The sequence below is a fragment of the Triturus cristatus genome, chromosome 2_1 (assembly GCF_964204655.1).
Source record: "Triturus cristatus chromosome 2_1, aTriCri1.1, whole genome shotgun sequence".
Lineage (NCBI taxonomy): Eukaryota > Metazoa > Chordata > Amphibia > Caudata > Salamandridae > Triturus > Triturus cristatus.
This window is the reverse complement of record NC_140581.1, coordinates 279,947,218-279,974,099: the sequence shown is the minus strand read 5'-3', so window position 1 is coordinate 279,974,099 and position 26,882 is coordinate 279,947,218. Positions and strand designations below refer to the sequence as shown.

At 43.1% G+C, this 26,882-nt stretch overlaps 1 protein-coding gene across 1 annotated transcript in view; it reads right to left on the bottom strand.

Annotated features, from left to right (window-relative positions):
* WDR70 (WD repeat domain 70) overlaps positions 1-24,597 on the bottom strand; it is a 1,822,964-nt gene extending 1,798,367 nt beyond the window's left edge. Inside the window, exon 1 of the mRNA XM_085631103.1 lies at positions 24,401-24,597. Within this exon, the coding sequence (XP_085487229.1) occupies positions 24,401-24,455 (55 nt within the window). The 5' untranslated portion in view covers positions 24,456-24,597. The remainder of the gene's footprint in view (positions 1-24,400) is intronic.
* Between the last annotated feature and the right edge of the window lie 2,285 nt (positions 24,598-26,882).

The window sequence follows — 26,882 nt, the reverse complement described above, 5'->3', positions numbered from 1 at the left end:
CTGACCAGAGCCTTGACTTCCAGACTTCTCCGACCCTGATCCACATCCGAGCTGAGATCCGTGGAGGCGACGAGAGACGTGGGACCGGCTACCTGGGAAAAGTGCAGAGTATCTTCCAGCGCAGCTTCTGAGGTACCCTCGAAGTTGTGCACCGGGGATTGAGAAGCCCCAACCCCAAGCACCATCTGCACCGAAGATCAGCCCCCCACACTCCACGAGTCCTGCGTGGGGCCCTTCTGCATTTTCCTGCTTGCCGCGTCTGTCCGGTTGCTTGCCCGTTGGCTAGCGGCCTTTGCGACGACACACCTTTGAATCTTCACTGCTGGTTTGGCTCCTCCAGACTGGCTCCTGCTCCTCTGCCAAAGAGAAGCACCCCAGACCTTCCTGGTCTGCACCAGAAGTAAGTCCTCCATTCTTCGTGGGTTCCGCTTGCCAAGGCTTGGTGAGTCCTAGTTCGACTTCGACGCCGCCGACAGCAAGAGCCTTCGTGGGACAGCTCGCCTCCTGGTCCTGGTCGTCCTCGACGTCTCCTGGTACCCGTGGCTGCTGCGACAAGCTTCACCTCTTCACCTGCAATCTTCACGACATCGCCTGGTTCCTTCCTGGTTCCACGTGGTCACTGGCTAGTGACCCAGACTCTGTCCCTTCTGCTTGCAGGTATCCTTCCTTCTTGATCCCGGCCCTGGGATCCACCGGACACTCTGCACTGACTGCCTGTCAGCAACTTTCCTTCAGGCATCCATAGAAGTCCACGACGAAACCCGACGCAAGTTCACACCTATGCACCCGCAGCCCGTGGGCTAGGTAACTTGGGTACTCCGGTGCTCACAAGAGTATTGACTATCCTAGGGTCTAGTTTCCGAGTCTCGACTTTCTAGCTATACCAGAAGTGTCTTAAAACTGCTTATTTCAGAACTGTACTATTTCTATCGATTATACGCATTACGCGCGAGTGTTTCCACTCTGCACCTGAATCCCGTGGGCCTCCCTCTTCCTAACTGTTGGTAGTGTAGTGTAGCCCCAGCGATTCCCTAGGCCTAGGCCTATTCTATTTCCGTGAAAGTGGTCCTTATACCACTTCTTTAGTATATGGTTTGCGTGGCCCCAAGGGCATAACTGTATTACTTACCTGTGTGACTTAATGTATGCTTGAATAAGACTGTGTTGTACTTACCTCGAATCTCATAAAGAGTGCCGAGGGTTTGACTAGAATAAATACACTTTATTTTATATATATCTGTTGTGGTGTCCTTTCATTTGGTATTCAAGGGATTATATATGGTATCACAGCTGGCTTCACATGCCATTCAGAGTTTAGCCTAAGACTGCTCTCGTCCATGCTACCACTAGGATAGCTGGTCTATAAGGTTGACTTTACAACCAATCACCATAAGGGTTGTTTGGACTGATATAAGGTGTACACTAAAACTAGTGACATCATACATAAGGCCAACTTCTCACAGCAACCGTATAATGGTAGGGGTGGCCACAGTGGCCAAGAAACGCAACATCCCGGCTTCGCTATGGACCGGTGGTTGCTGCGGGGTGGTGGCTACTATAGAGCACTTTACTCAAGGGCCCCGGCTGGGTCCCTCACGGGGCCGACCGGGGTGGCGGTGCACGTGTGGAAGGCAGTCACGAACTCCCTGGGGTGGAAGGATAGACTCACACTGGCCACTCCGCTGTTTGACTCGGACATGCTGGGGAAACTCTGGAACTCTAAGGGTTTCGACAAATGGGACCTGATTGGTATCTCCAGGGTGGGGGACATGCTGGCCAAGGGACGGATTAAGTCGTTTAAAGAGCTGCAGACGGAATATGCGCTAGAGGGCACGGAATACTTCCGGTACGCGCAGGTGCGCCATGCGCTGCGGTCGGTCCTCGTTGAGGGGGAGAAGGTGCCTGAATCCTCTCCGCTGGAGGACCGGATCTTGGACGGCCATGTGCCGGAGAGCACAATCTCTCTCATTTACAAGAAGCTGGTGAACGTCCGTGCCGATCTCCTCCTGGGGGTGCGGGACCAGTGGACTAGAGACGGTCTTGAGCTGGACGATGAGGACTGGCAGTACGCTGTCTCCTCCCCGAAAGAGGTTGCCATTCCCGCCAGGCTGCGGCTGGTCCAACTTAAGATACTCCACAGAGTCTATGTCACTGGCCCCCGGTTGGTCCACATGGGTTTCTCCGAGGACGGGCTGTGTAAGAGGGGCTGCGGGAGGGTGGGCACCTTTCTGCACATTATATGGGAGTGTGGTGTGATTGCGGAATTGTGGAAGCAGATTCACGTTGTGATGCAGGAGGTCACGGGTATTGTGTTGCACTCAGAGGCGCGGCGCTGTCTCTTGAACGTGTGGGGCCCTACAGACTACGATGCTGCGCAGACTCAATGGGTGACCCTTGGTAATATGGTGGCCAAGCGGGATATTGCACGATTGTGGGGATCCCCTACCCCGCCCACCCTGGATGCATGGAAGGATAACATGGACTGGTGCATGTTTCGGGAGAAAACAGTGTATTGTGCGCGGGGGAGGCCCAAGAAATGGCATAAGGTGGGGGGGGGGTGGAACCAGTATAGGGGGTACATCTGCCTGCCTCCTGCCGCTGACCCACCAGAGGAGCACCTTTCCCCCTAGCCCCACTTCCGACTTGAGTTTTGCCGATGAAATCTGCTAGAAAGTTAGTGCCTCTGCCTCTCCCTCCCCTCCACACTTGAGGGCTGATCTGATGGTGGATATGGGGCCGCCTCGCCGGTGGGATCTGACGCGAACACATGATGTGTATTGCCTTGCTTGTTATGTTTTATTTTAAAAATTGAAACCTTTTCTCTCTCCTGCTTGACAGCTATAGAAGACTACATATGTTGATTGACGAGCTGCCGAACCTCCGGGTTGTCGGCTGAATAGCTGTGTATCTGAAATATCCGAATAAAGGTTTTTAAAAAAAAAAAAAAAAAAAAAAAAAAGAAAAAGAAACGCAACATTTCATTCAAGTGGAGGTCCACACATCTGCCTACCCTGTTGGAGTGACAAGGAGGAGTGGATTGCAGGGCACAATTGGAAAAGCCCACTTATCAAGCAGGGTTTGCCCCCCAGAAACATGCGAAAAGTTAGGGCAAATGGTAGGCACATTACAGGCTAGTAGGCGACTAGCAGCTGTTACAGGGTACAGAATGTTGATTCAGGATGCCTCAATGTCAATTGTGTATCAATGCCGGAACCGATGTTTTTTTTTATATCCATGCAAAATTCAATAAAAGTTAATTTATCCAAAAAAATCATGTGTCATGGTTATTTAGAGGCAGGGGAGAAGAATGTGTATTGCCCGATACCTAGGACATGAGGATTCTCATCTGGGAAAAGAAGTTTAACTGTCTATTTAGTCCAGGGAACAAGTAGACAATATCTTTGGCCCTCCTGTTCCCAATATAGCTGCTAACCCAGTTTCCAAATTTCAGTCTGTTTACTGTGCTTTGTTAGCTTTAAGTATGGCAGTCACAATAAACAGGTCATTTGTGGCCCCTGCAGGTGGACTGAAGTGGTACAGAGCAATGAGACAAGCAGTCAGCAGCCCTTCCTCTTTTCATTTCATTTTTTTATTTTACAGAGTTTTATATAGCGCGAACTTGACCCGAATCGGGTATCAGAGCGCTTTACATAATCACAGGATGTTCAGAGTCATTGCAGAGACTCGAACCGGTTCCCCAGATTCGAGGTCGACCGCCCTAGCAGTTAGGCCAACTCCTCTCCCCTCTACTCTTTTGTCTCTTTCAACAGGAATTTATTTATTTATTTGTCTTGTAAAGCGCCCGAACCACCCATGAAGGGGCATCTCCACGCTACAGAGGTGCTACTGAGTCGGCAAAGAGAGTCAGAAGAACTTAAGGGAGGCGGGGTCTGGAATGAAGCTTTACACCATGCTCTTCAATACACTACACCCTTACATTCTCAAGTTCAGATTTGTATATGACACTTTTGACCATTTTTAATTACTACATACCAGATGTTGCTTTTGCACAATCTAATAAGACTCCATTTACCAACCTCGGAAGGATGAAAGGGGGGTCTGCCTTTGCTGGATTTCAACTTGAAATCAGCATATCATAGTACATATCAGTGTAGCGCCTTAACCCGCTGAGTTATCTCGTTTATTCTGTCTCATCTACTATGCATCTATGGGCCACAATGAACACATTTAATCTCTCCTTTATTATTGGCCTGTTCATCTGCTCTCACCTTGTCCTAGGATTTTCGTTAGTCTTGTACGTGCTCTTTTCTGTGTACTTCATGGCCTATGTTTAGGTCTCGCGTGGCAGCGCATGCCCTGCTCGCCTCACGAGATTCATTGTTAACAAGGACTTTAAGAAGAGGGCGTTAAGCCCTGCTCCTCATTTCCATTGGCTGTTGTCACCGTTTATGCTAAACGGTGGCCTGCCATTGGAAATGAGGGTTTTCTGTAGACGCCCTTTCGCCTCCGAGCTGGACTCGGTGGCCTGTTTTGAGTCTGTCGCAAAGCACTTTCTCATCTTTATGGGGCCATGTGTTTCTAATTTGAAACACATGGCCCCATAAAGACAAAGATCTCCTGCCTGCTGTCGGACATGCTCTCCCCCAGAGGTCAACTCTTATTTTCTTCAAAAACCGCTACGCGTTTCGACACCAAATGTGTCTTGCTCACACGATATTTTTTTACTTTACAAAAACGTGCATATATACATTGTAAACATAGAAGAAGCACTTTGGTTTAACCATTCCCCTACAGTCAATGTCTACATGGCAGCCATTTTGGAACGGATACAGAGATATACAATTCAAAGGTTGCGATACATTAATGATCTCAATAGCCACATCAATATTCAGCTTGTGCTTCTTCATTTTCATTACAAAAGTATAAACCATGGCGCTGCAAATAATTCCGCATATAATTTGCCAGGTTATCCAACTGGATAAGCAGACTAAATCTGATTACTCATAGGCACATGCCTAGATATAGCCGAAACCAGATATTGTTCTATGTGCGTCAACCTTATATGAAGGCACTAGAAAACACGTATCTAAATGCAGATATGTGCTCAACAATTGCGCTTCAGCAATTGCTTAGCTAATTGCAAACATAAATTTACAAGCGGACTAGTGCCTTTTTGTCTCTCTTGCCATGTAAATGTAAGAGAATATCTATATATGTCAAGTTTTTGTTTATGAAATTCCAAGTGTACTTCTATAAAAAGTGACAACACAAGAAGAAGATTTTACTACAACAGATTCTCAATCCAGTGATTGTGTATTTTTTTCTCTCTATAAAGTTTTTTTTATAAATTAAGAAAGAGTGAAAAGAAAAGGTGCAGTTCTTATCTTATTGAAAGTGCAGCTGGCAATCCTGGTGAAGAAAAGGGTAGGGAACCCGTGCAGTGTCTTGAAAAGTGATGGGTCCCTTCCTTTCCTCCTAGACAATAAGAAAAGAAAGCAATTAAAATCAACAGACAACTCAAACAGTAATCAACACTACAATATTGTTGATAAATACCGAGAAGTCTACATTATCATGCAAAACAACATGATGGAGAAAAAACAAATTTTCGAGAAACAGCACTTAATCATTGTGTAAATGAGTTGCTAGTTCTTCATCGAGGTTGTGTCCCCCCGGAAATATAGTTTCCAACTCTATTATCCATTTGGATTCTCTTTTTCTTAGGGTTAATTCCAGATTGCCTCCTCTCTTACCCAGATTAATCTGCTCAATGGCAAAAAATCTTAGGAGGGAGTTGTTGGACTGTTGTTTCTCCTGAAAGTGTCGTGCGATGGGGTAATGCAAATCTACATTCGTAATGGCTCTCAAATGTTCTTGAATACGTTTCTTGACCATACAAGTTGTGCTCCCTACATACCTGAGTTTACATGGACATTCAAGTACATAGATCACAAAGTTAGTATTACATGTTAGGAACTGTGTTATGGTCTTATTCTGTCTTGACCCCACAACCTCAAATTCCTTAACCATGTGACTAGATTTGCATGCTCTGCAATGTCCGCAAGGATAGAAACCTTTAAGATTATGTAGGTTTCTATTAGGAATTTCAGTGATATCACCCTTGACCAAAATGTCTTTCAGATTTCTGCCTTTCCTGTATGTAATCAACGGTCTATCACTTATGCTGCCACCTATGATAGAATCCGATTTCAAGATTTTCCAATTATCAGCCAAGATCTTGTGAACCTGCTTAGACCTATGATTGAATGTCGTTATTAATCTGGTCTGTGTTTCATCAATGTTGTCCTTTTCTGTGTAGTCCAGAGCCTTGGACCTGCTAATATCCTTGATTTTATCTATGGCTTTCTTGAGTACCCATTTCGGGTAACCACGCTCCCTGAATCTAATTAGAATGGTTTTTTGCTCTTGCATATAGGACTCCTCTGTGCTGCAGTTCCTTTGTGCCCTCAGTAACTCCCCAAATGGAATACTCCATTTAAGAGTCTCAGGATGAGCACTGAGGGCATGCAGTAAACTGTTTCCTGCAGTTTCCTTCCAATGTAGATTTGATACCATGATGCCATTCTGTACTATAATAAGGGTATCAAGGAATTCAATTCTGGTTTTCCTCATGTTAGATGTTAGCTGTATGTTATACCTGTTGTTATTCAGTTTGTTGATAAACTCTGTTGCTTTATTTTCGCTACCCTTCCATATAATGAATAGGTCATCGATATACCTCATCCATACTCTGACTTTATTAAAGTCAGAGTCAAGATCTTTGTCTTTGCGAAGTTCCTCCTCCCACTTCCCTAAGAAGAGGTTCGCAAAGCTAGGTGCGAAGCATGTGCCCATCGCGGTGCCGCGCTCCTGCTTGTGAAGCTCGCCATTAAACATAAAGATATTGTTGGTGAGGCATATCCTCATCAGGCTTCTATACCCTGGCTGTGATCGATGATAGTATACAACGAATTGGCAGACAGAAGGGCTTATCACTTGGCATATTGTTTTCTCAAAAGAGATTTTCCGAAATTACCTATATTGTATTTACTCCCAAAAATACATAAGAACTCTGAGAAACCTCCAGGGAGACCTATAGTCTCATCATTAGGGAATGTCAACGAAAACATATCTAAATATGTCGATTTGTTTCTTAGAGAATATGTTGTCTGTCTACCATCACTTATTAGACACCCCAAAGATTTCCTTAACAAAATAGCAGACATCATATGGGAGGATGATTTCATTCTGATTACCCTGGATGTGAATTTGTTGTATACTATCATCGATCACAGCCAGGGTATAGAAGCCTGTATACACTTTCTTAAGGAAAGAAACATATGTTACCTGGAACATACAAACATGTTGGCTGACATGAGGACCTATTCATTATATGGAAGGGTAGCGAAAATGAAGCAACAGAGTTTATCAACAAACTGAATAACAATAGATATAACATACAGCTAACATCTAACATGAGGAAAACCAGAATTGAATTCCTTGATACCCTTATTATAGTACAGAATGGCATCATGGTATCAAACCTACATCGGAAGGAAACTGCAGGAAACAGTTTACTGCATGACCTCAGTGCTCATCCTGAGACTCTTAAATGGAGTATTCCATTTGGGGAGTTACTGAGGGCACGAAGGAACTGCAGCACAGAGGAGTCCTATATGCAAGAGCAAAAAACCATGCTAATTAGATTCAGGGAGCCTAGTTACCCGGAATGGGTACTCAGGAAAGCCATAGATAAAATCAAGGATATTAGCAGGTCCAAGGCTCTGGACTACACGGAAAAGGACAACATTGATGAAACACAGACCAGAGTAATAACGACATTCAATCATAGGTCTAAGCAGGTTCACAAGATCTTGGCTGATAATTGGAAAATCTTGAAATCGGATTCTATCATAGGTGGCAGCATAAGTGATAGACCGTTGATTACATACAGGAAAGGCAGAAATCTGAAAGACATTTTGGTCAAGGGTGATATCACTGAAATCCCTAATAGAAACCTACATAATCTTAAAGGTTTCTATCCTTGCGGACATTGCAGAGCATGCAAATCTAGTCACATGGTTAAGGAATTTGAGGTTGTGGGGTCAAGACAGAATAAGACCATAACACAGTTCCTAACATGTAATACTAACTTTGTGATCTATGTACTTGAATGTCAATGTAAACTCAGGTATGTAGGGAGCACAACTTGTATGGTCAAGAAACGTATTCAAGAACATTTGAGAGCCATTACGAATGTAGATTTGCATTATCCCATCGCATGACACTTTCAGGAGAAACATCAGTCCAACAACTCCCTCCTAAGATTTTTTGCCATTGAGTATATTAATCTGGGTAAGAGAGGAGGCAATCGGGAATTAACCCCAAGAAAAAGAGAATCCAAATGGATAATAGAGTTGGAAACTAGATTTCCGGGGGGACACAACCTCGATAAAGAACTAGCAACTCATTTACACGATGATTAAGTGCTGTTTCTCGAAAATATGTTTTTTCTCCATCATGTTGTTTTGCATGATAATGTAGACTTCTCGGTATTTATCAACAATATTGTAGTGTTGATTACTGTTTGAGTTGTCTGTTGATTTTAATTGCTTTCTTTTCTTATTGTCTAGGAGGAAAGTAAGGGACCCATCACTTTCCAAGACACTGCACGGGTTCCCTACCCTTTTCTTCACCAGGATTGCCAGCTGCACTTTCAATAAGATAAGAACTGCACCTTTTCTTTTCACTTTCTTAATATATAAAAAAAAACTTTATAGAGAGAAAAAAATACACAATCACTGGATTGAGAATCTGTTTTAGTAAAATCTTCTTCTTGTGTTGTCACTTTTTATAGAAGTACACTTGGAATTTCATAAACAAAAACTTGACATATATAGATATTCTCGTACATTTACATGGCAAGAGAGACAAAAAGGCACTAGTCCGCTTGTAAATTTATGTTTGCAATTAGCTAAGCAATTGCTGAAGCGCAATTGTTGAGCACATATCTGCATTTAAATACGTGTTTTCTAGTGCCTTCATATAAGGTTGAGGCACATAGAACAATATCTGGTTTCGGCTATATCTAGGCATGTGCCTATGAGTAATCAGATTTAGTCTGCTTATCCAGTTGGATAAGCTGGCAAATTATATGCGGAATTATTTGCAGCGCCATGATTTATACTTTTGTAATGAAAATTAAGGAGCACAAGCTGAATATTGATGTGGCTATTGAGATCATTAATGTATCACAACCTTTGAATTGTATATCTCTGTATCCGTTCCAAAATGGCTGCCATGTAGACATTGACTGTAGGGGAATGGTTAAACCAAAGTGCTTCTTCTATGTTTACAATGTATATATGCACGTTTTTGTAAAGTAAAAAAAATATCGTGTAAGCAAGACACATTTGGTGTCGAAACACGTAGGGGTTTTTGAAGAAAATAAAAGAGTTGACCTCTGAGAGTGCGTTACCTTTGGTTTTTGGATATTTAACGCAACCGGCTTTGGGTTTTGCCGGTAAACGCACCACCTGACCTGAAGCCCCCGAGCGATAAAAACATAACCAGCCTGGAACGCTGCCTGTTCAGCCAGAATAAAAAACATTGGCAACAGGTCCCCTAGCGAGCCATGATGCCCTCCCAGCAACCATGTGATCATTGTTGTTTACAATGTTGCTGGGAGGGATGCCGCTGACATCGGGTGAAATCATGGAGGGCAGCAGCAGGCCCGAGCAGCGGCAAAGTGGGCTGTTAGGGGTAGCTGCGGGGCAGGGACGGTGCACGGGCGCAGCAGCAGACCGGCGGCAGCCAGGCTAGCTCTGGGGCTCTTCTTGCAGCGGTGTTAATTTGCTCAACTGACTGCATTAGCAGCAGCTGAGACCGCGCTGGCCTGGCTTTGTGAACTTTGGGCCTGACTTATCTAGCCGGCCTGCAAAAGTCCACGGAGACGAGAAAGCGAAGTTATCTGGGGTTGGCACGTGAGTGTTGCTGACTTGTGGCAACTTAAACTGGTGCCATCCCCAGTCAGTGACCGGTTTCCTTTGAGCCCTGAGGCTCTCACAGGTCGCCCCCGGGTCGCGACTGTGGCTGCATTATCTAATCACAACTGCTGCTGTAAGATTCAGCCTAGGCCTGCCTCATTGGCATCCCGTGACGTCCCCAACAATAATCACACAGCGATGATCACACAGTAGGGTCCATGTGATTTGCATACAGAAGTAGTCACTGTTTGAGTGAGGCAGCGAGCATCAGTTGTTTCTTTGCACGCTGCTGTATGTGCTGCCAGTTTGGTGCCTCACCGTGCCATTCTGCAAGAGTCGTCGGCCGCTCACTGGTCTGTGTGTATTATTCATGGCCGACATGCAGTTCTTCTTGATTTATCTATTCATAACGTTAATTTTATTGGGTAGCTCTGTGTGCAATTTTTTCTATATTCTCCGGCGCCAGAATGGGGTCGCTGATGCCTCTCAAGTCGGTCATCTGGACATACCGAGTGTCAACAATTAATCAATGATACCAGGGAGAATGGACAAGGCCCATACAGGCAAGGATGTAGCAAGATGATTTAAATTTCCTGCGTGCCCAGCCCCCCAGCAATTGTTACTGTTGTCACGCATCAAAGTTAAATTAGGACAACGCTTATCTGACCTCGACAAGTGCTGCTGCCCTGCCGTGGGGTTCTGTCCTGTCATGGTGAGTCCGCAAGCAGGCACGGTCAGTGTCTTTTAGCGGCACACAGCACAGCTCTCAAAACGGCAGTGCCATCCCTGACTTGACTCCTCCTATAAGCAGCTCTTCTCACCGTCCCTCATGTGATACAGACTTAAATCTCAACTTCACTACAGCAGCTCTGTCTGCAGCAAGTGAGTATGACAGTGACTCACAGAGACACTTCAGTAACAACACATCAGCAGCAGCAGAATTGTTGTGACTCAGAGACCAAGTTAAGTCAAAAACTAAGGCTGCTATAATTAATTGTTCTTGTTCAAAAGTCAGAGATTTGTCTACTGGCAGTTCACTCTGCATGTTTTATCGCAGAGGGTTAATATCCCTGCTGCGCAGAACGTCACTACTATGAAAATTGGAAAACCGTTTGAGGATCCCTGAGAGTTACTGGATTCTAGGTTAGTGCCCTTTCATTTCTAGTGCCCTGGAGCAGTTTCAAGATCTTAGAGTTTCTTGTTGCTCAAATGGGTGCAATTTCTGATGTTTATGCGTTTCCCTCGCCTTCATTTTGATCGGGAGAAATTGTCACTCATAGTCATTGAAATGTCACTCATAATTACACTGAATTTTTTTTTAATGCATAACTATAATTTTATTTTTTCCTAACGTTCCCTGGTTCCATAGTCGTGACAACATTGCAGCCTGCAGGCTGCATGGGGGGCACAGATCCAGCATGTGCAATGCAAAAGGTCTCACATTCGCAAGAGTTTAAGCTACTGGCATTTTACATACCATTGCCTTTAATTTATCGGTTTAAAAAATCAACACATAAAAAAGGCATTGCAATTTACAATGCCAATAGTTGAAACCCTTGCAAATGCACGGCCTATTGCATTGCAAATGCTTGTTTTATTTCTCTTGCCAGCTTTGTTTCCTAAATTAATTGTGGTGTTTCTGCAAATGCACTTGACACTAAATTGTCCTGTAAAGGAGGTTCCCATATCATTTGTAGCGCAGTTCCATGGCCCTCACCTCAATATTCGCTTTCTTAGTCCACAAACTCCGTGCTCCATATAGAACCTCAGCTGTTTGTAAGAAATACAATTAACATGCTACTGTCTATCAATGTAATGGTACTCCAGGTACAGGTCCCAGAAGGAAGGAATGTGAAGTCTGCTGTGCTTGGATTTTATTATGACCAGCAGATCACACCACGTCAGCAGAAAGCCTTAGCCCACTGAGCCATCTTACTAGCTGGCTATGTCTGCCTCTTCTATTCTACATTCATGCGCCATAATCAATGAATATGGTTACTTCTTTTGTGGCCAAGACTCGTCACCTGCACTCACTCTCTCTTGAGATTTCCTCACCTCCTGTGCTGGTCCTAATCCCTGCTCTCCACCATCTGCATGATTTTTATCTTGACAGCTTTGTTTCCTCCGCAAACTGTTACTTTTGCCCCAGTCCTTGACACTGCACTTCCCGTTGCATGCCCAACTGTGCCCCCTTGTCCTATGTCGGATCCCCCTTTTCTCAATCCTTCCCTCGCTTACGTTCTGTTAGTATAGCGTTTTATAACAATCCCGAGGTTTGTATGGACTATAATTAACTGTTGATCAATTTGCATGTACTCCATTTGCAGACAATGGAAAAACGGGACGTGGAGTCTACCTTGCTGGGATTAGATTGTTACATTGCACCGTATGTCAGCTGCTAGCCTCAACAAGAGCTTTCTTGCCTATTCGGGCACTTCCCTTTTCAATCCTGCCTCTTTGCACCATCCTTCTAGGCCTTCCTTGTCTTCCAGCAGCCCTATTCCATGGATGGTCTGTCTAAAGTGGCATGACGAGGTAAAACATAATGTACTGACATACGGTCCTAAGTAATTACCAGTGCCTAAGATCAATTAACACAATTCACCATTCACATTTTTGTTTCCTCACTCCATCTGGGAGAGCAGTTTGCATGACTGCTAGAGCTGGAGGGCAGGAAGCAAAGGGAGACAAGGAAAGGAAGAGGGGGTGCTGGCAGCCTTTCTGTCAGCTATGTAGCTATGTACAAATCAACTACAGGCTGGTTGTAGTGAAATTGTGGAGGGCAAGGGAGATGACAATAGTGGAAGGGAGGGTTTTGGAGCCCAAAATAATTGAGCGGAAACGGAATGGAGAGGAAGAGTAGAGAAAGGATATGGAACAGATGGTGAGGGGAGGAGATAGTACAACAATGGTATATATAGTGGAAAAAGGATATGGAACCTGTGTTGTGAGAGAGTATGGAACCTGTGGCAAGAGGGCTGGGGATGAAGCCTATTCTAAGACAATAAAAGACATACAGACGAATCAGCGGAAGGGGTATGGAGCCTATAAAAGAAAAATGAGAGGAAATGAAACCAGTTTAGTGCTTGTGGCAAGAACAGTGGAAGTTAATCAGTTGCTGTAAGAGAGTTTGCATTGCTGCTCACTACTATGGAGCAAACAGGCTGAAGAGGTATGTTTATCAGAGATCCTGAATTCGACAAGTGCACATATGCCAGTCCTTTGTAACCGATTTGGACAATGGTATTTTACAAAAAATCCCCACCCCTTTGGAGGAGTTCAATAAGTCTGTTTGTATCCTGTGTACCCTTTCTATATCAAATTCTTTACTGAAGCAAATTCCCAAAACTTTTAGGATCCAGGTTTCTAGAATTACAGTTCTATTTTCACCTCCTTCTGTGATGCATTAGGGAGTCCAAAAATGCTCATGTTTCCTCTTAGATTCCTGTGTAAGTTCTTTGACTTATCTTTTTAGGTTGTATAGTTAATTGGCTATCATGTTGGACTTTTTCTCTAGATCACTTTCCTCATCTTCAACTCTACTTCTTGCTGACTCAGCTTATGTGAATCATTTTTGGTTAGATCACTGACGTCTTTCTGTAGTTCCTGCATTTCGCATTGTAGCACATCTATGTTTATCCCAGTTCACCGGGCTATACCATGCACTGTGGAACTCTCTTTAAAATTAGATCCATGTTGGCATCTGATTTCCGTTTGATTATAGACCCTGGGATATGTGGTACTTAGTTGGTTCTTTTTTGGCCTCCTTTTAACTCTTTGTTATTAATGGTATCTTTTCCTTATGATTTCAACATGGAAGGTGGTCTTGATTCGACTTAGGTTTCAGAATTTGGATTACAGGTTTAAAGTTTCATGTATAAAGTTTAATTTCATGTTAAACGGCTCAGACTCGGAGAGTATTCTGCTGGCTTTCAGGTGGTTCAGGTTATTCAAACAGGGATGTGGAATTCCTATAGCCCGACGACCGGGACATATTGTTTGGGGTCAAGGGCAACAAGTTTTCATGTGTATTTTGTCCTTGGGACAAGAAGGCCCAACCCCCTACAGCACAAACCCTTTGGCTGCCAGTTTACAGTACCATATTATAGATCAGGGAAAAGCATTGACTGTCGTTAAAGGTAATATTTACGTCCATGTGTTAATGCTGTTCAAACTTGTATTTATGGTTCATTAATGCAAAGCCTTTATTATTAGGGCGAGTGCTTTAAGTAAATGTTGTAAGCTCGAACTGCACTACTAACGGATGTTCTAGGATAAAAACGTTTACACACGTTTTTAATGTTTAGCAATATGAGGCTAAGTATACTACTCCCAGAATGCTCTTCGATTAGATGCAAATATTTGCAGAAGCTTGAAAGCACGATTGTTAATTCTTTGCTTTCAAAATAAAATGTTCACTAAAAATGGAAAAAACATTTTCGCTAAACTACTGTAACATTTTTGGTACCATTTCTTTGCAACACAGTTTAGTAAAATGTGTTGATGTATGCTAGTATTTCCCCAAAATATATATAATGGAAAATCAGTGTAACCCGTTTTAATAAGATTATGAGAAACACAAATAAACAAGCATTGGTAAAGCCAGTAGGTCTGAAATTGTTGTTCAGCCTTTTGGTTTTGTTAATGCGTGACTTGTTTTGGCATGGTTTTTGTAAAACCTTATTGGTGTGGGAGTTGGGGGGCCCTCACCATTATAACAAACATTGGCAAAAACAGAAATTCTTTTGTTCTCAAAAGCACACATTGCCACAGTAGTTTCTGGCACTGAACAAAATGACTGTTGATGTGCTCCTTGTGAAAGAACAGAATGCTGTCACTCACAGTGAAGCTAGTTGATAGAGAGAGAGAGAGAGACAGAATATTAATAAACACATAAGGTCGTGGTTAACGCCAGACCTGATTAGGGGACCAATTATTAAATAAAGTCTCAAAAGTGCACCTATGTCCTTGTATTAAGTACAGATATACTACTTTTGTGAATTCACTAGACTTTACACAAGTAGGCCAAGAAATAGTATCCCAACCCTGGAAGAAGTTTTATGTTTGACATTGTCAGGAGTAAATGTCCAACCTTTCTCAGTATGTGAAAAGGATTAGAGAAGAGTTAGTGAAAACCCTTAAAACATTCAAGTTAGGTTTGCACAGACTCAAATGGGTAATCCAACCCTGGAACTGTTGCCTACCACTATCTTCAGCCCCAGTATGTAGGTCTGCGGAAACGTGGCAACATAAGGGAATTGCTAGTATTCAAACCCTACTATGGAAGGAGCCCTGGCGTGATCAGAGAGGATATTTCAGAGCGCTTATATATATATATATATAATGAGATTGCTACCATAATTTGTCGCCGCATTACATGGTACAAAAGGGACAAGGGGATTTTGTTGCAGGACAAGTAGATTTACGAAGCAACCTGCCCCATGGACAAGTAGATATTTTATTAAATTCCACACCCCTGATTCAAATCATTAAGGCTTATCTGGATTCCAGGTGTCACTCAGGTAAAAAATGGCTGTGTGGGTTATCATTCAGATTATAGACTAATGGTGCCTAGCCAAAGCAGTATTGCTGCAATCCCCTTTCAAATGGGTGATGATGGGGCTCATGCGATCAACATTTATGCCCCCTTGGGCTCTAATGTTTCTCCACCTGGGATAGAATTCGGAATAATAATGGTTCCTTTAAGCACAATCTACAGTCTTCAGTCCACAGATATGAAACAGCTGCACCAGCACACTACTTTCTGTGTCCAGGTAATGTTTAGCCTGGCAATTATACAGTAATGTCAACTACAACATAACACTCCTGGCCCTCACTAACATCATAACACTCGGATGCCAGGCAGCTGATTATAAGGCTGCATACTGGACCTTCTTAGACTCACATAAGAAAGAACCCCTACAGGCCATGCCCATCACCTAGTACTAAACAAGGCCACAGCAATAAATCACCCATGACTAACTGAACAGACATGGAATTACAGAACGCTTCAGTCACATTTAATTGGCCAACAAAGGGCTCATTCGGTCTACCACTGCAGATCCCAACTAGCTATACGCTATGACCACTTCTTGACATCTCACAGTGACAATCAACTAAAGGATAACAGTAAAAAGTCCATCATCTCAGATCTGCCCACCATCTCTCCCTCTAACTTATACCTTCCCTGGACCATAAACTTTAAAAATACAAGTCTCAGAATGGACGAGCCAGTGTGGTATCCAGCTTAGTTAACTATGCTTATAAGAAATACTATAAAGGAACCTGCAGTGCTGTTCAAAGCTGACAGCATATTGAAACCCATAAATTCTGCGCCAGTCTGTGGATTTAAAATCTAACACCTTCCCTACTGTTGCACAGACTGGAGTTGGAATAGTAACTTATACTATTCTAAAATCCAGAGCCCCCGTACAGCAAGTCGTTGTAATGACTCGCGTTGTAATGGTATGCGATGTAACAACACGGTTGTTGTAATGGCATGGATTGTAAAAGCATGCGATGTAACGTGGCCTATTCAGAATAGGCCACGTTACTTGGCATGCGTTTACATTGTAGTGTTATGGTGCTTGCACTCAGCAGTTTAAGTGCATGAGAAAAAAGTATGGGAATTGCATCAAGAGTGAAACAAGAGTGGTGTCAGGGAGGGTGGTGGAAGAGTCATGATATTCTGCAACTATTTTGCTGGCCTTTCTCTTTTGAGTAAATACATATAACATATAGCACACAAACCTTTTATGAAACGTTATGAAAGCTAAATTATTGAATGCTATCACAGTATATGTCTCTGGGTGTAACACCAGACAGTCATAGAACTTAATCCTAACTGTTGTAGTATGCATGTGCATTTAAAGTACTACAATGGCTTATCCTGTAAATTAAAGCACTGTGAGTACCTAAGTCATTATTTTCAAATTGTATTGCATGCACTAGAAGATAGGTTGCTGCAAAACATGCATCGAAATGTAATGTTTGAAATAAGTGCTTTCAAAACATATATATTTTTAGGAATATAAAAATGGTTTGCACTCAGCGCAGTTTTATTTTGTAAGATTCCATTAGATATTAGTTGATAATACCATTAAATTACCTCATAAAAATAATGCATCTTTCTGATCATGAAGCCTCAAATAACTCCGTCAATTGAAGCCATATAAGAACCCAAGCTGCCTTTAGATTTGCTAATTAACCAGTAGCACAGATTTAAATTTATTTTAGTTAACACATAACCTATACAGAAGGCTTGTTGATTTTCCCCTCTTTTTTAAAATTATTTTTTGCAGTTTTATATAGCACATGCACGGCCCAAAGGCATTGCAGCACTTTACATAAGCACCAGTTACATTACACAAGGTCAGATTCATTTTTGGGCACAGGGGTATGAAGTGATTTGCCCAGAATCACAGGGTGTTGAGCCCACGCTTGGACTCAAACCTAGTTCCCCAGTTCCTATGTCAGAGAACCCTTACCTTGCCTTTTAGTCAGAGGCACTTCGAGGTTGGTATTGACCATTCAGAAACTGTAGGATTTATTCTAACAAAAAGGAGGAGGAATTGTTTCTGTAATTATTTTTAAAATGGAACCTCACTCTCAATAGATCCCCCAACTTCTAAAACACAATAATCCACATCTGACCTCATCTGTTGCCCCTCCATAAAATAATCTGAACCACCTGGTATCAAGGGTTGTGGAATTCCGGATGCCCAGGACATATTGTTTAGGGTCAAGGGCAACAAGTTTGCATGTGTATTTTGTCCTTGGGACAAGTAGGCCCAACCCCCTACAGCACAAAATCTTTGGCTGACAGTTTACAGTACTACATTATGGATCAGGGAAGGGCATTGTCTGCAGTTAAGGTAATTTTTGTGTCCATGTTAAGGTCATTTTTGTGTCCATGTGTTAATGCTGTTCAAACTTGTATTTGTGGTTCATTAATGCAAAGCCTTTATTATTAGGGTGAGCACTGTAAGTAAATGTTGTAAGCTCGGACTGCACTACTAACAGTGGTTACAGTATAAAAATGTGTACACGCGTTTTCGAAGTTTAGCAATACGAGGCTATGCATAATATACGAAGCGAAACTTAACGTGTCGTCTGTTTACGGAGCTTCCCCAGAACGTTCTGAAAACCCCTGATGAAGTGTCGACCAATGACCCGAAATGCATTGGGTGTGTTGTAAACGAAGTTTTGGATGAAGTGATGAGAAATTGATGAACTAATGAAATCGTTTATTGAAGATTCAAAAAAATGAATGAATAAAATTCAAGGAATAATCATTTATGGAGTTTGCATATTGTTTGAGAAAAAATATACAAAATTAAGTTAGGAAACTCTTTGTTTCAAGTTAAAAGTGCACGCATCCAAGGGACTGACTTGTCTGACCCACGTAGTTTTTCGCTATACATAATTCTCCCAGAATGCTCTCTGATCAGATGTAAATATTTGCAAAAGCTTGAAAGCAAGATTGATGCTTCTTTGCTTCAAAATAAAGTGCTCACGAAAATCGCAAGTAGGAAAATAAACATTTTGCTAACTACAGTAAAGTTTTAGGTACCATTTCTTTGCAGCATGGGAAACATAAAAATACACAAGCATTGGCAAAGCCAATAGGACTGAAATTGGTGGTCAGCTCTTTAGGTCACGCCTGCGTTGCAGCGCGCATGCGCTGCTTCGCCTTGGCGAGATCTATTGTCGTCGCTTTTCTGTCCGGCTTCTCTGAAAGTGGGATTGGTGTCCGCCCTGTCGGCATTAGGTCCCACCCACCCGGACTGGAGATTTCGCTCGCGCAGTCTCTTCCAGACACGCATACCGGGGGCTGACGGCTTCTGTGGAAGCGGCTGTGTATTTTGACTGTCACAGTCAGCACTCCCTATGAGATGGAACTCTCTCAGAACTATAGCTTTGCAAGGAGCTCCAAGTCCAGTCGTACAGCGGGACCTGTTCTTAAGAATGCGCTCATTACGGTTTGTAACCCGTAGACCAGGCCTGCTAACAATAAAGTTATTCGAGCAGATATGTTTCCTCATTGGTCTCACCCGTCTCCTAGTAATATGGATGCATACAAGTCAACCTCGTTTCATCGATTATTCTTGTGACATACGCGGGCATTGGCCGTAAGCCAAAGGAGGCAAAACATCAAATATTTTGAGACATGCTCAAGTATTGACTCGTTGAATTGAAAATAAACAGTCTGTTGGCAGGCAAAAAGAACTTGCCATCGCCAGCCTTTATAAAAAATTATTTGACTGTATTGCTGTCTGCAATTGTCAGGTGAAATCCGGAGAAACCTCTTCGCCCAAGGCCCAACTTAAAAAGGCTGTCTTTGGAGTGAGTGCAGCCCTGCATTACACTGAGCAATCACGAGTTCCAATTATTACGGCAAAGGAAGCTATGTTCTTCGTAATGCGTTGGATTTTGACCCCATTGAGTCTGTGCTCTGCTTATTAAAAACAATCCACAACAATTAGCACTGGGGATGGGAAGGAGTCATTTAAATAATACAAAAAACAGAAGCAGATCTTATGCCTCTGGGAGAAGGCGGGAGAGGGGTTCTTGCCTCGGTTATCTGCTGATGTAATCATGTTAACATCTTTTTCAGCAGTACTTTGACATTTTCGTAAATAGTTTCCTACTGGCGCTGCGATGAGTAAGTTTCTCTGACATGTTTTTAAACGTGACACAGATCATTAAAGATGGCGAAAATGCTGAGGTGGCTTAAAACTTACTTTGTCGCCTGTTAATGTCACTATGTATTACAATGTTTGAAGGATAGCAACTTGCCATAAGTTTATAAAATTTTAGATGACCAGCCTCAGCTCGGCTCCACAGAAATTATGTTGTCGGGTGTGCAGACAAAGCAACGGCAAGCTTTTTTCACTCTGCTGCCGGACACACTGGGATGTAGGAGTTCAAGTTCTGACATTATCCGGAATTTTTCCGCTTGAGCAGAACTACTCATTCTTATGATTGCACAGGTCGCAATTTCTCCAGCGAATTTTAAAAAGAGTTTGGTAGTAAACATGCAGGGACACGGGCAGTGCTTGAATTCCGCGGTTTATTTTTTGCCGATAAGGCCAGGGCTCAAGTTTAATAATAATAATAAAAACAAGCATTTACAATGCAATAGGTATCGCATATACGTGAGTTTGAGCTATTGACATTGTAAATGACAATGCCTTTTATTTTTGTTTCCGTTTTTAAAACATAAAAGGCATTGTTATTTACAATGCCAATAGCTTAAATTTGAATGAATGCAAGACCTATTGCATTGCAAATGCTTGTTGGTTTTGTCAACGCTTGCCTTGTTTTCGCATGGTTTTTATAAAACCTTATTAGTGTGGGAGCTACGGGGCCCTCACCATTGTACCAAACATTGGCAACATCAAAAATAGTTTTTGCTCTCAAAAAGTTCACATTGCCGTAGTAGTTCCTGGCACTGAACAAAACTACTTTGTGTGCTGTTATTTTTACTTGTGAAAGACCAGGATACTGTCACTCACAGTGAAGTCAGCCAATAGACAGAGAGAGAACAAAAGGTCATGGTTAACGCCCGACCTAATTTGGGTCCCAATTATTAAAGAAAGTCTCAAAAGTGCACCCATGGTACATGTCCTTGCATGAAGTGCAGATTTACAGCTTTCGTGAATTCACAAGTATTTACAGAAGTAGGCCAAGAAATAGTACTCCTAGAAAATATTTGTGCATTTTAGAATGAGCAAATATGCATGGATAGATCTGCTCATGCGAAAATCTGATTCATTTTCCCTCCAAACACTTTATTCCCCAGCCCTGGAAGAAGTTTTACATCTGCCATTGTCACAAATAAATTTCCAACCTTCTCAGGATGGGAAAAGATTACAGAGGATTTGGCGAAAAGCATTAAAACATGCAAGTTAGTAGGTTTGCACATACTCAAAAGGGAATTCCAACCCTGGAACTATTGCTTGCCACTACTTCAGCCCCAGTATGTAGGTCTGCAGATACCTGGCAAAATAATGGAACTGTTAGTATTCAAACCCTACTATGTTATGAGCCCTGGCATAATCAGAGAGGCTATATCAGAGCTCTTATATAATGAGATTGCTGCCATAATGTGTCGCCGCATTACATAGCACAAAAGGGACAAGTGTATTTTGTTACAGGACAAGTAGATTTATGAAGCAACCTGCCCCATAGATAAGAAGATATTTTATTACATTCCAAACCCTGTTCACCACATCTTCCCTTAGTTGCATGCTGCATAATTGCCGATCTGCAGTCAAACACTGCCATATGATCTCAGAAAAGAATCAAGAACTTCAAACTTCATGTCATTGTTTTCACTGAAACCTGGCTCAACGGCATGTCAAGCAATGTTCTGCCCCTTCTGCTACTCTATCTCTACTCCATTTTGCACTGCAAACAAGAAGACAGCCAGGGGTCTCGTGGTCATTCAGAAAAACGTGCTAAGCTGCAGGCTCCTCCTCCTCAACAGCTTCCAATCCTTCCAGTGCATGTCACTGGCGATCTGCTTACACGCTGCTCCCAACTTCAGGGTGAAAGTGATTTATTGTCCCCCAAGACAAACCAACAGTTTAATAGAAGAAAGCATGACATTTGTCACATTCCAATTAATCGTCTTAGACAACGTTATCTTTCATGGTGACTTCAATCTTTACTGGGCACTGAGAGCATCAAACTTATGGACACCCTCTGCTCCTTTCTCAACAACCATGACTTCCGACAACACTGCCAGAAACCCACACATTGCAAGGACTCCACTCTGGATCTGATAATTTCTAGAATGTGCCCCATCTAATGACCAATGACCACATCCCAGTAGACTGGTCTGACCACCTGCAAGTCCCTTTTACAGTATCATTTACCTACACTAAAACTTCCAGTCAGACAAAGAAAGAGAAATATGGCTCGGGGACACAAGTAACCTCAACATCAACGCCCATACTAACTTTGCCCTCCTAAACCTCACCACCACAATATCTCATCTCAACATCCCCAGGGCCACAGACAGATTAGGATTGGGCAATCCACATCCCTGAAGAGCAAATGGAGCAGACTCAACCTTCGCTACCTTAGTACTCAAAAAACCTCTATGAAGAAAGTAGCATCTCAGAAAGCTTGAGACGGAATGGAGACAAACACCTTCCCCACTTTGGCTAAGCTAAGATCTGCAAGGAAAAACTACAAAGACCGCATATTTAGAGACAATTCATCACATCCCTGATCCCTCCTGGTCACTGCCAAGAACAAACCAAAACTTCTTATTTGGTGTATTCAAACAGACTAACAACCCTCCTCCCAATACCTCACCCAAGTCCTTCGAGGACTTAGGCAACAACTTTGAGGAGTTCTTTGACAAGAAAGTGACAGATAATTAACCTCTCCCCTATGGACACTGTTGACAATAAAGCTGAGGAGAATCTACCCTTCAAGGCTCTGCAGCCATGGTCCTGGTTATCCCCAATCTCAGAGACAGATCTACTGTTGACTATCTCCAAGGTGAAATCTTCAAACTTCTTAACGCCATCCTTACCAAACAGCTACTCTCTGTGTGGACCAACTTCTCCCTCGCACAGGGTCTGTTCTCAAACTGTCTACAAGTGGGCCAAATCTCTCCACTTCTTACAAAAAAATAATCAGATCCTGATAACATAAACAATTTCCCTGTGTCTCCACCCTACCCTTCCTAAGTAAGGTAATCAAGAGCTTCAAAGCCTCTAAATTGTTGTCTCATATCCACGCAAACAATCTCATTAACATCCCACAATCATGTTTCCGTAGGGACCACAACCCAGAGACTGTAATTCTGCAGATTATGGATGACACCCTTTGCATCCTCGAATCAGGAAACTCACGTCTTCTTGTTCTCCTCGACCTCTCTGCATTTGACATAGTCTACCACCAGCCTATGATAAATATCGAATGAAAATCGAATGGGATTGTAAGGTGTAGCCCTTAACTGGTTCACCTAAAAAAATCGCTCTCAAATAGTGACAATCGGTAACTGTTCCAAAACCAGTTAGCCTGCAGCAAGGTGTATCCCAAGATTTGATCCTCTCCTCTACCCTTTTCAATCTCTACCTAGTGCCCCTCTGTTTGAGACTTAGGAACTCTGGCTTGCTTCCTCTTCCACTTGTATGCTGACAATACCAAAATCTACTTGAAGATCACATCGCCAGCTTATATCACCCTCCTATTCAACACCTTGACCAGAATTCAATTATTTATCTCAAATCACCACCTCAAACTAAACCCTGTGAAAACAGTATTTCTTCTTATATCTCCGAAAAAAGCTAATCCTCCCATTCAAAACTGGATGGATTTCCTCCCTGCCTTGGAGGGTGCTCTCTCCATTATTTCGAATGACAAGTCACTGGAATTCACCCTCAACAGCCAACTCAACCTCCAGTCATATCGCTGCCATGGCCAAGAATGCCTAGTTCCAGCTACGGCTGCTATGGGGGAATCAGAGAACTCCTCCCACAACATGACCTAAAATCTAAGTACAGGTGTTGAATCTTTTCAGACTTTACTACGGGATCTCACCCCTCTCAGGCATCCCCAAAGTTAACCTAAATCTCCTCAGAGCAGTTCTACATGTTGCATCCTAATTTAACCATATCTCCTATCCTCCTAACCCTACAGTGACACCCTATAGAGACGAGTTTCTAATTTCAAAAACCTGCACCTTTCACAAAACACTGCACTCATCTTCGCCCACGTACTATCAGAAAATCTGGACATCTTGAGCACCAAATGGGGGTCAAGAAATGCTCACTTCCTTCTCATTAAGCTTCCCACCTTCAAGAGCAACTCATGAACCAACCATTCTCCAGAAGCATCAAATGAATTTGGAACTCCCTCCCTTCGACCCTCCTCTTGACCACATGCCATGCTACCTTCAAAAAAGATCTTCAAGCTCTTCTCTTTGAAACACATATGGGTTTAATAATTGTTCTTCCTTTCACTCGCTCCTTCGTATGCTTTAACTTGTCTGATGCTGCATCTCAAAGTAACCTATGCACCGATTGTCTGGGAGCTACACGTATGTACAGCTTAGCTCCACTTACTCCTGATTTCCGGATTTTCCTTCCTCCTAGGTTGCATCTCTACTGTATTCTCATAGTGATTGGAAACGGATGTCTAGTAAAGCGCTCTGATATCCCCGTGCCAAGTCTGAGCTATATACAATCACAAAAATACATAAATAAACTTCGAACCCTGTTTGCACTCCCAAGCTTACAATGTCAAATGCAGAAATCCAAGCAGCATCACCTAAAATGAAGCAAGCTAAATACCAGGGACTGGCTGAACAGCTCTAAAACGAAACAGCTCAATAGCTTCGAACCTATCATAACTTTACAGTGCTGCTCTGGACACCTGAAGGAGCAGCAGCAGCTTGGTGAGCAAAAAGCAGGGAAGGAAGTGCAACAAACCGAATCCAGAGAAGCCCATAGTCGCAGCCACGTCTGACTCGTCTTGGTCCCCCATTGTAAACAGTGACAAAAGCACCAATGTGAGTATGACAGGTAAAATATCCTGCACAGGCAGCTACAGCATTCGCAGTGAGGCAGTAACTCACTGCGCGCGATCCTCCTAGTGTACCAGAGGCAGTTGGGAAAAAAGGCCCGACGGCATGAAAAAACAAATCGCAAACAAGTACAGCCTCCTAACAACGTGGACGCGCTGCAAAAGTTAGTCTAATAATGCTAAAGGAGGACTCCCTTACTAAACTCCCACGAGAGTGCACGTGTTTTTATTTATTTATTTATTTAATGCGTTTTTATATAGCGCGGACTTTACCCGAAGGTGTCAGAGCGCTTCACAATAGCAGCAGTAATGATACATAAGGAGCAAAAATACAAGTGAGCATGTTACAAAATCAAACGGTACGTTACATGAGGCAATAGTGACAATTGTGCAAGTATCAAGGGCAAGCAAAATACAAGAGGTAGCAAACGATACGTTACAAACGGAAAAAGTGATGTGTGCAGGTTACAAGAGCATACAAAGTACACCTAGAGGTAAAAAGTAAAAAAAATTAAAAAAAAATTGCAATAAATGGCCGACACTCAGAACACTATTACGTTACATGAGGCAGTGGTGGCCATAGTGCATGTCTCAAAAGCAAACAAGATACAAGAGGTAGCATACGATACGTTACAAAAGGAGAAAGTGACATGTGTGCATGTTACAAAAGCGATCAAAATACAAGTAAAAGTATAATACTGCAATATATGGCAGACACACAAAACACACTGGGAAGGCACTTCTATAGGCATGGAGAACAGAATTTCCTATAATGGAAGGACTTCCTTCAGAAAATATAGGGCGTGAATTAAATTTGGAAGTGTCTTTGAAGGAGGAGAGATTTGAGGTCAGTTTTGAAGGCCTGGGAAGAGGTGGTGGTCCGGAGCTGAGGCGGAAGTGAGTTCCAAATTCTCACCGCGTTGCCTGAAAAGGATTGGGCCATCGATCTTTCCTTCTTGAAAGTGGGAGGTTCAAGCAATACATTTTCTGCATTCCGTGATGGTCTGGAGCCACCAGAGAGTTTCAGTTTATCCGCCAGGTAGCGAGGGGAGGATGAGTGCAAGGCTTTGTGGGTGATACAGGCAGTCTTGTAGATAGATCTTGCCTCTATGGGAAGCCAACGGAGGGTGGATAAAATGGGTGTGATGTGGTCGCTTCTTTTGGCCCCATGTATGAAGCGAGCTGTTGAATAGAGAACAGACTTCAGGGGGGACAGGTGGGACTTGGGGAGGCCAGTAAGAAGAGAATTGCAGTAGTCCAATCTGGAGAGAACCAGCGATTGGACCAGGGTTTTAAGGTCGTGCTCCGGGAAGAAGCGACGAATCCCCCAAAGAAGGCGCAGTTGGTATCGAGCAGACTTTGCAATGGAATCGATGTGGGAGAGTAGATTGAGTTTTTTGTCGAGTATGACGCCAAGGGATTTTGCGCTCTCGACAATGATGGGTTTATTGTTCAGTAGATTAATCTGATCCATCCATGATTGCACTGGGGGAGGAGAAAGTGAGGAGGAGAGGAGGAGGAATTCAGTTTTGGAGGGATTCAGGACCAGTTGATGAGTTAACATCCAGTTTTGAATGGAGTCGAGAGTAGAGCTTAGGAGGGAGAGATCATGAGTGGAGGCCACCTTAAGGTAGATTTGAGTGTCGTCCGCATATAGATGATAGTGGATCCCGGATTTACTCAGGAGATTTCCCAATGGTTCTAAGTAGAGATTGAACAGTGTGGGTGCAAGTATAGAGCCTTGAGGGACACCTTGACCGACCGCTAAAGGAGATGAAAGACTGTTCGCTATTTTGATCATTTGGGATCTATCAGAGAGGAAGGAGGCAAACCATTTGAGCACAGTGCCCTCCATGCCCATTCTCTGTTGCAGAGTGTTAAGGAGAGTATTGTGATTGACAGTGTCAAAGGCTGCAGAAGGGTCAAGAAGAATTAGAAGACAAGACTCCCCTGAATCGAGTATCCGCAGTGCGTCATCAATCACTAGCAGCAGGGCTGTTTCAGTGCTGCAGTTTTGAATGAAGCCGGACTGGAAGTTGTCCAGAAGATCATTGTCCTTGATATGGCGAGAGAGTTGTTTCGCTACACATTTTTCTGTGATTTTCGCAAGAAAGGGTAGGTTAGTGATGGGACGGTAGTTGTTAGGGTCGTTCGCATCAGCGGTGGGTTTTTTAAGCAGAGGGGTGACCTGCCCAGTTTTGAAGGAAACAGGAAGGGAGCCTTGACTGAGGGAGAGGTTGACCAGAGTGGTCCAATAGGAGAGAGAATGGGTATAGAAGTCAATGGTAATGGCACTAGGGATGGGGTCAAGAGAATGGTTAGAGGGCTTTGTATCGAGGATGCATTTAAGTAGGGCATCATCAGAGATGGGGTCAAAGTTTTGCCAAA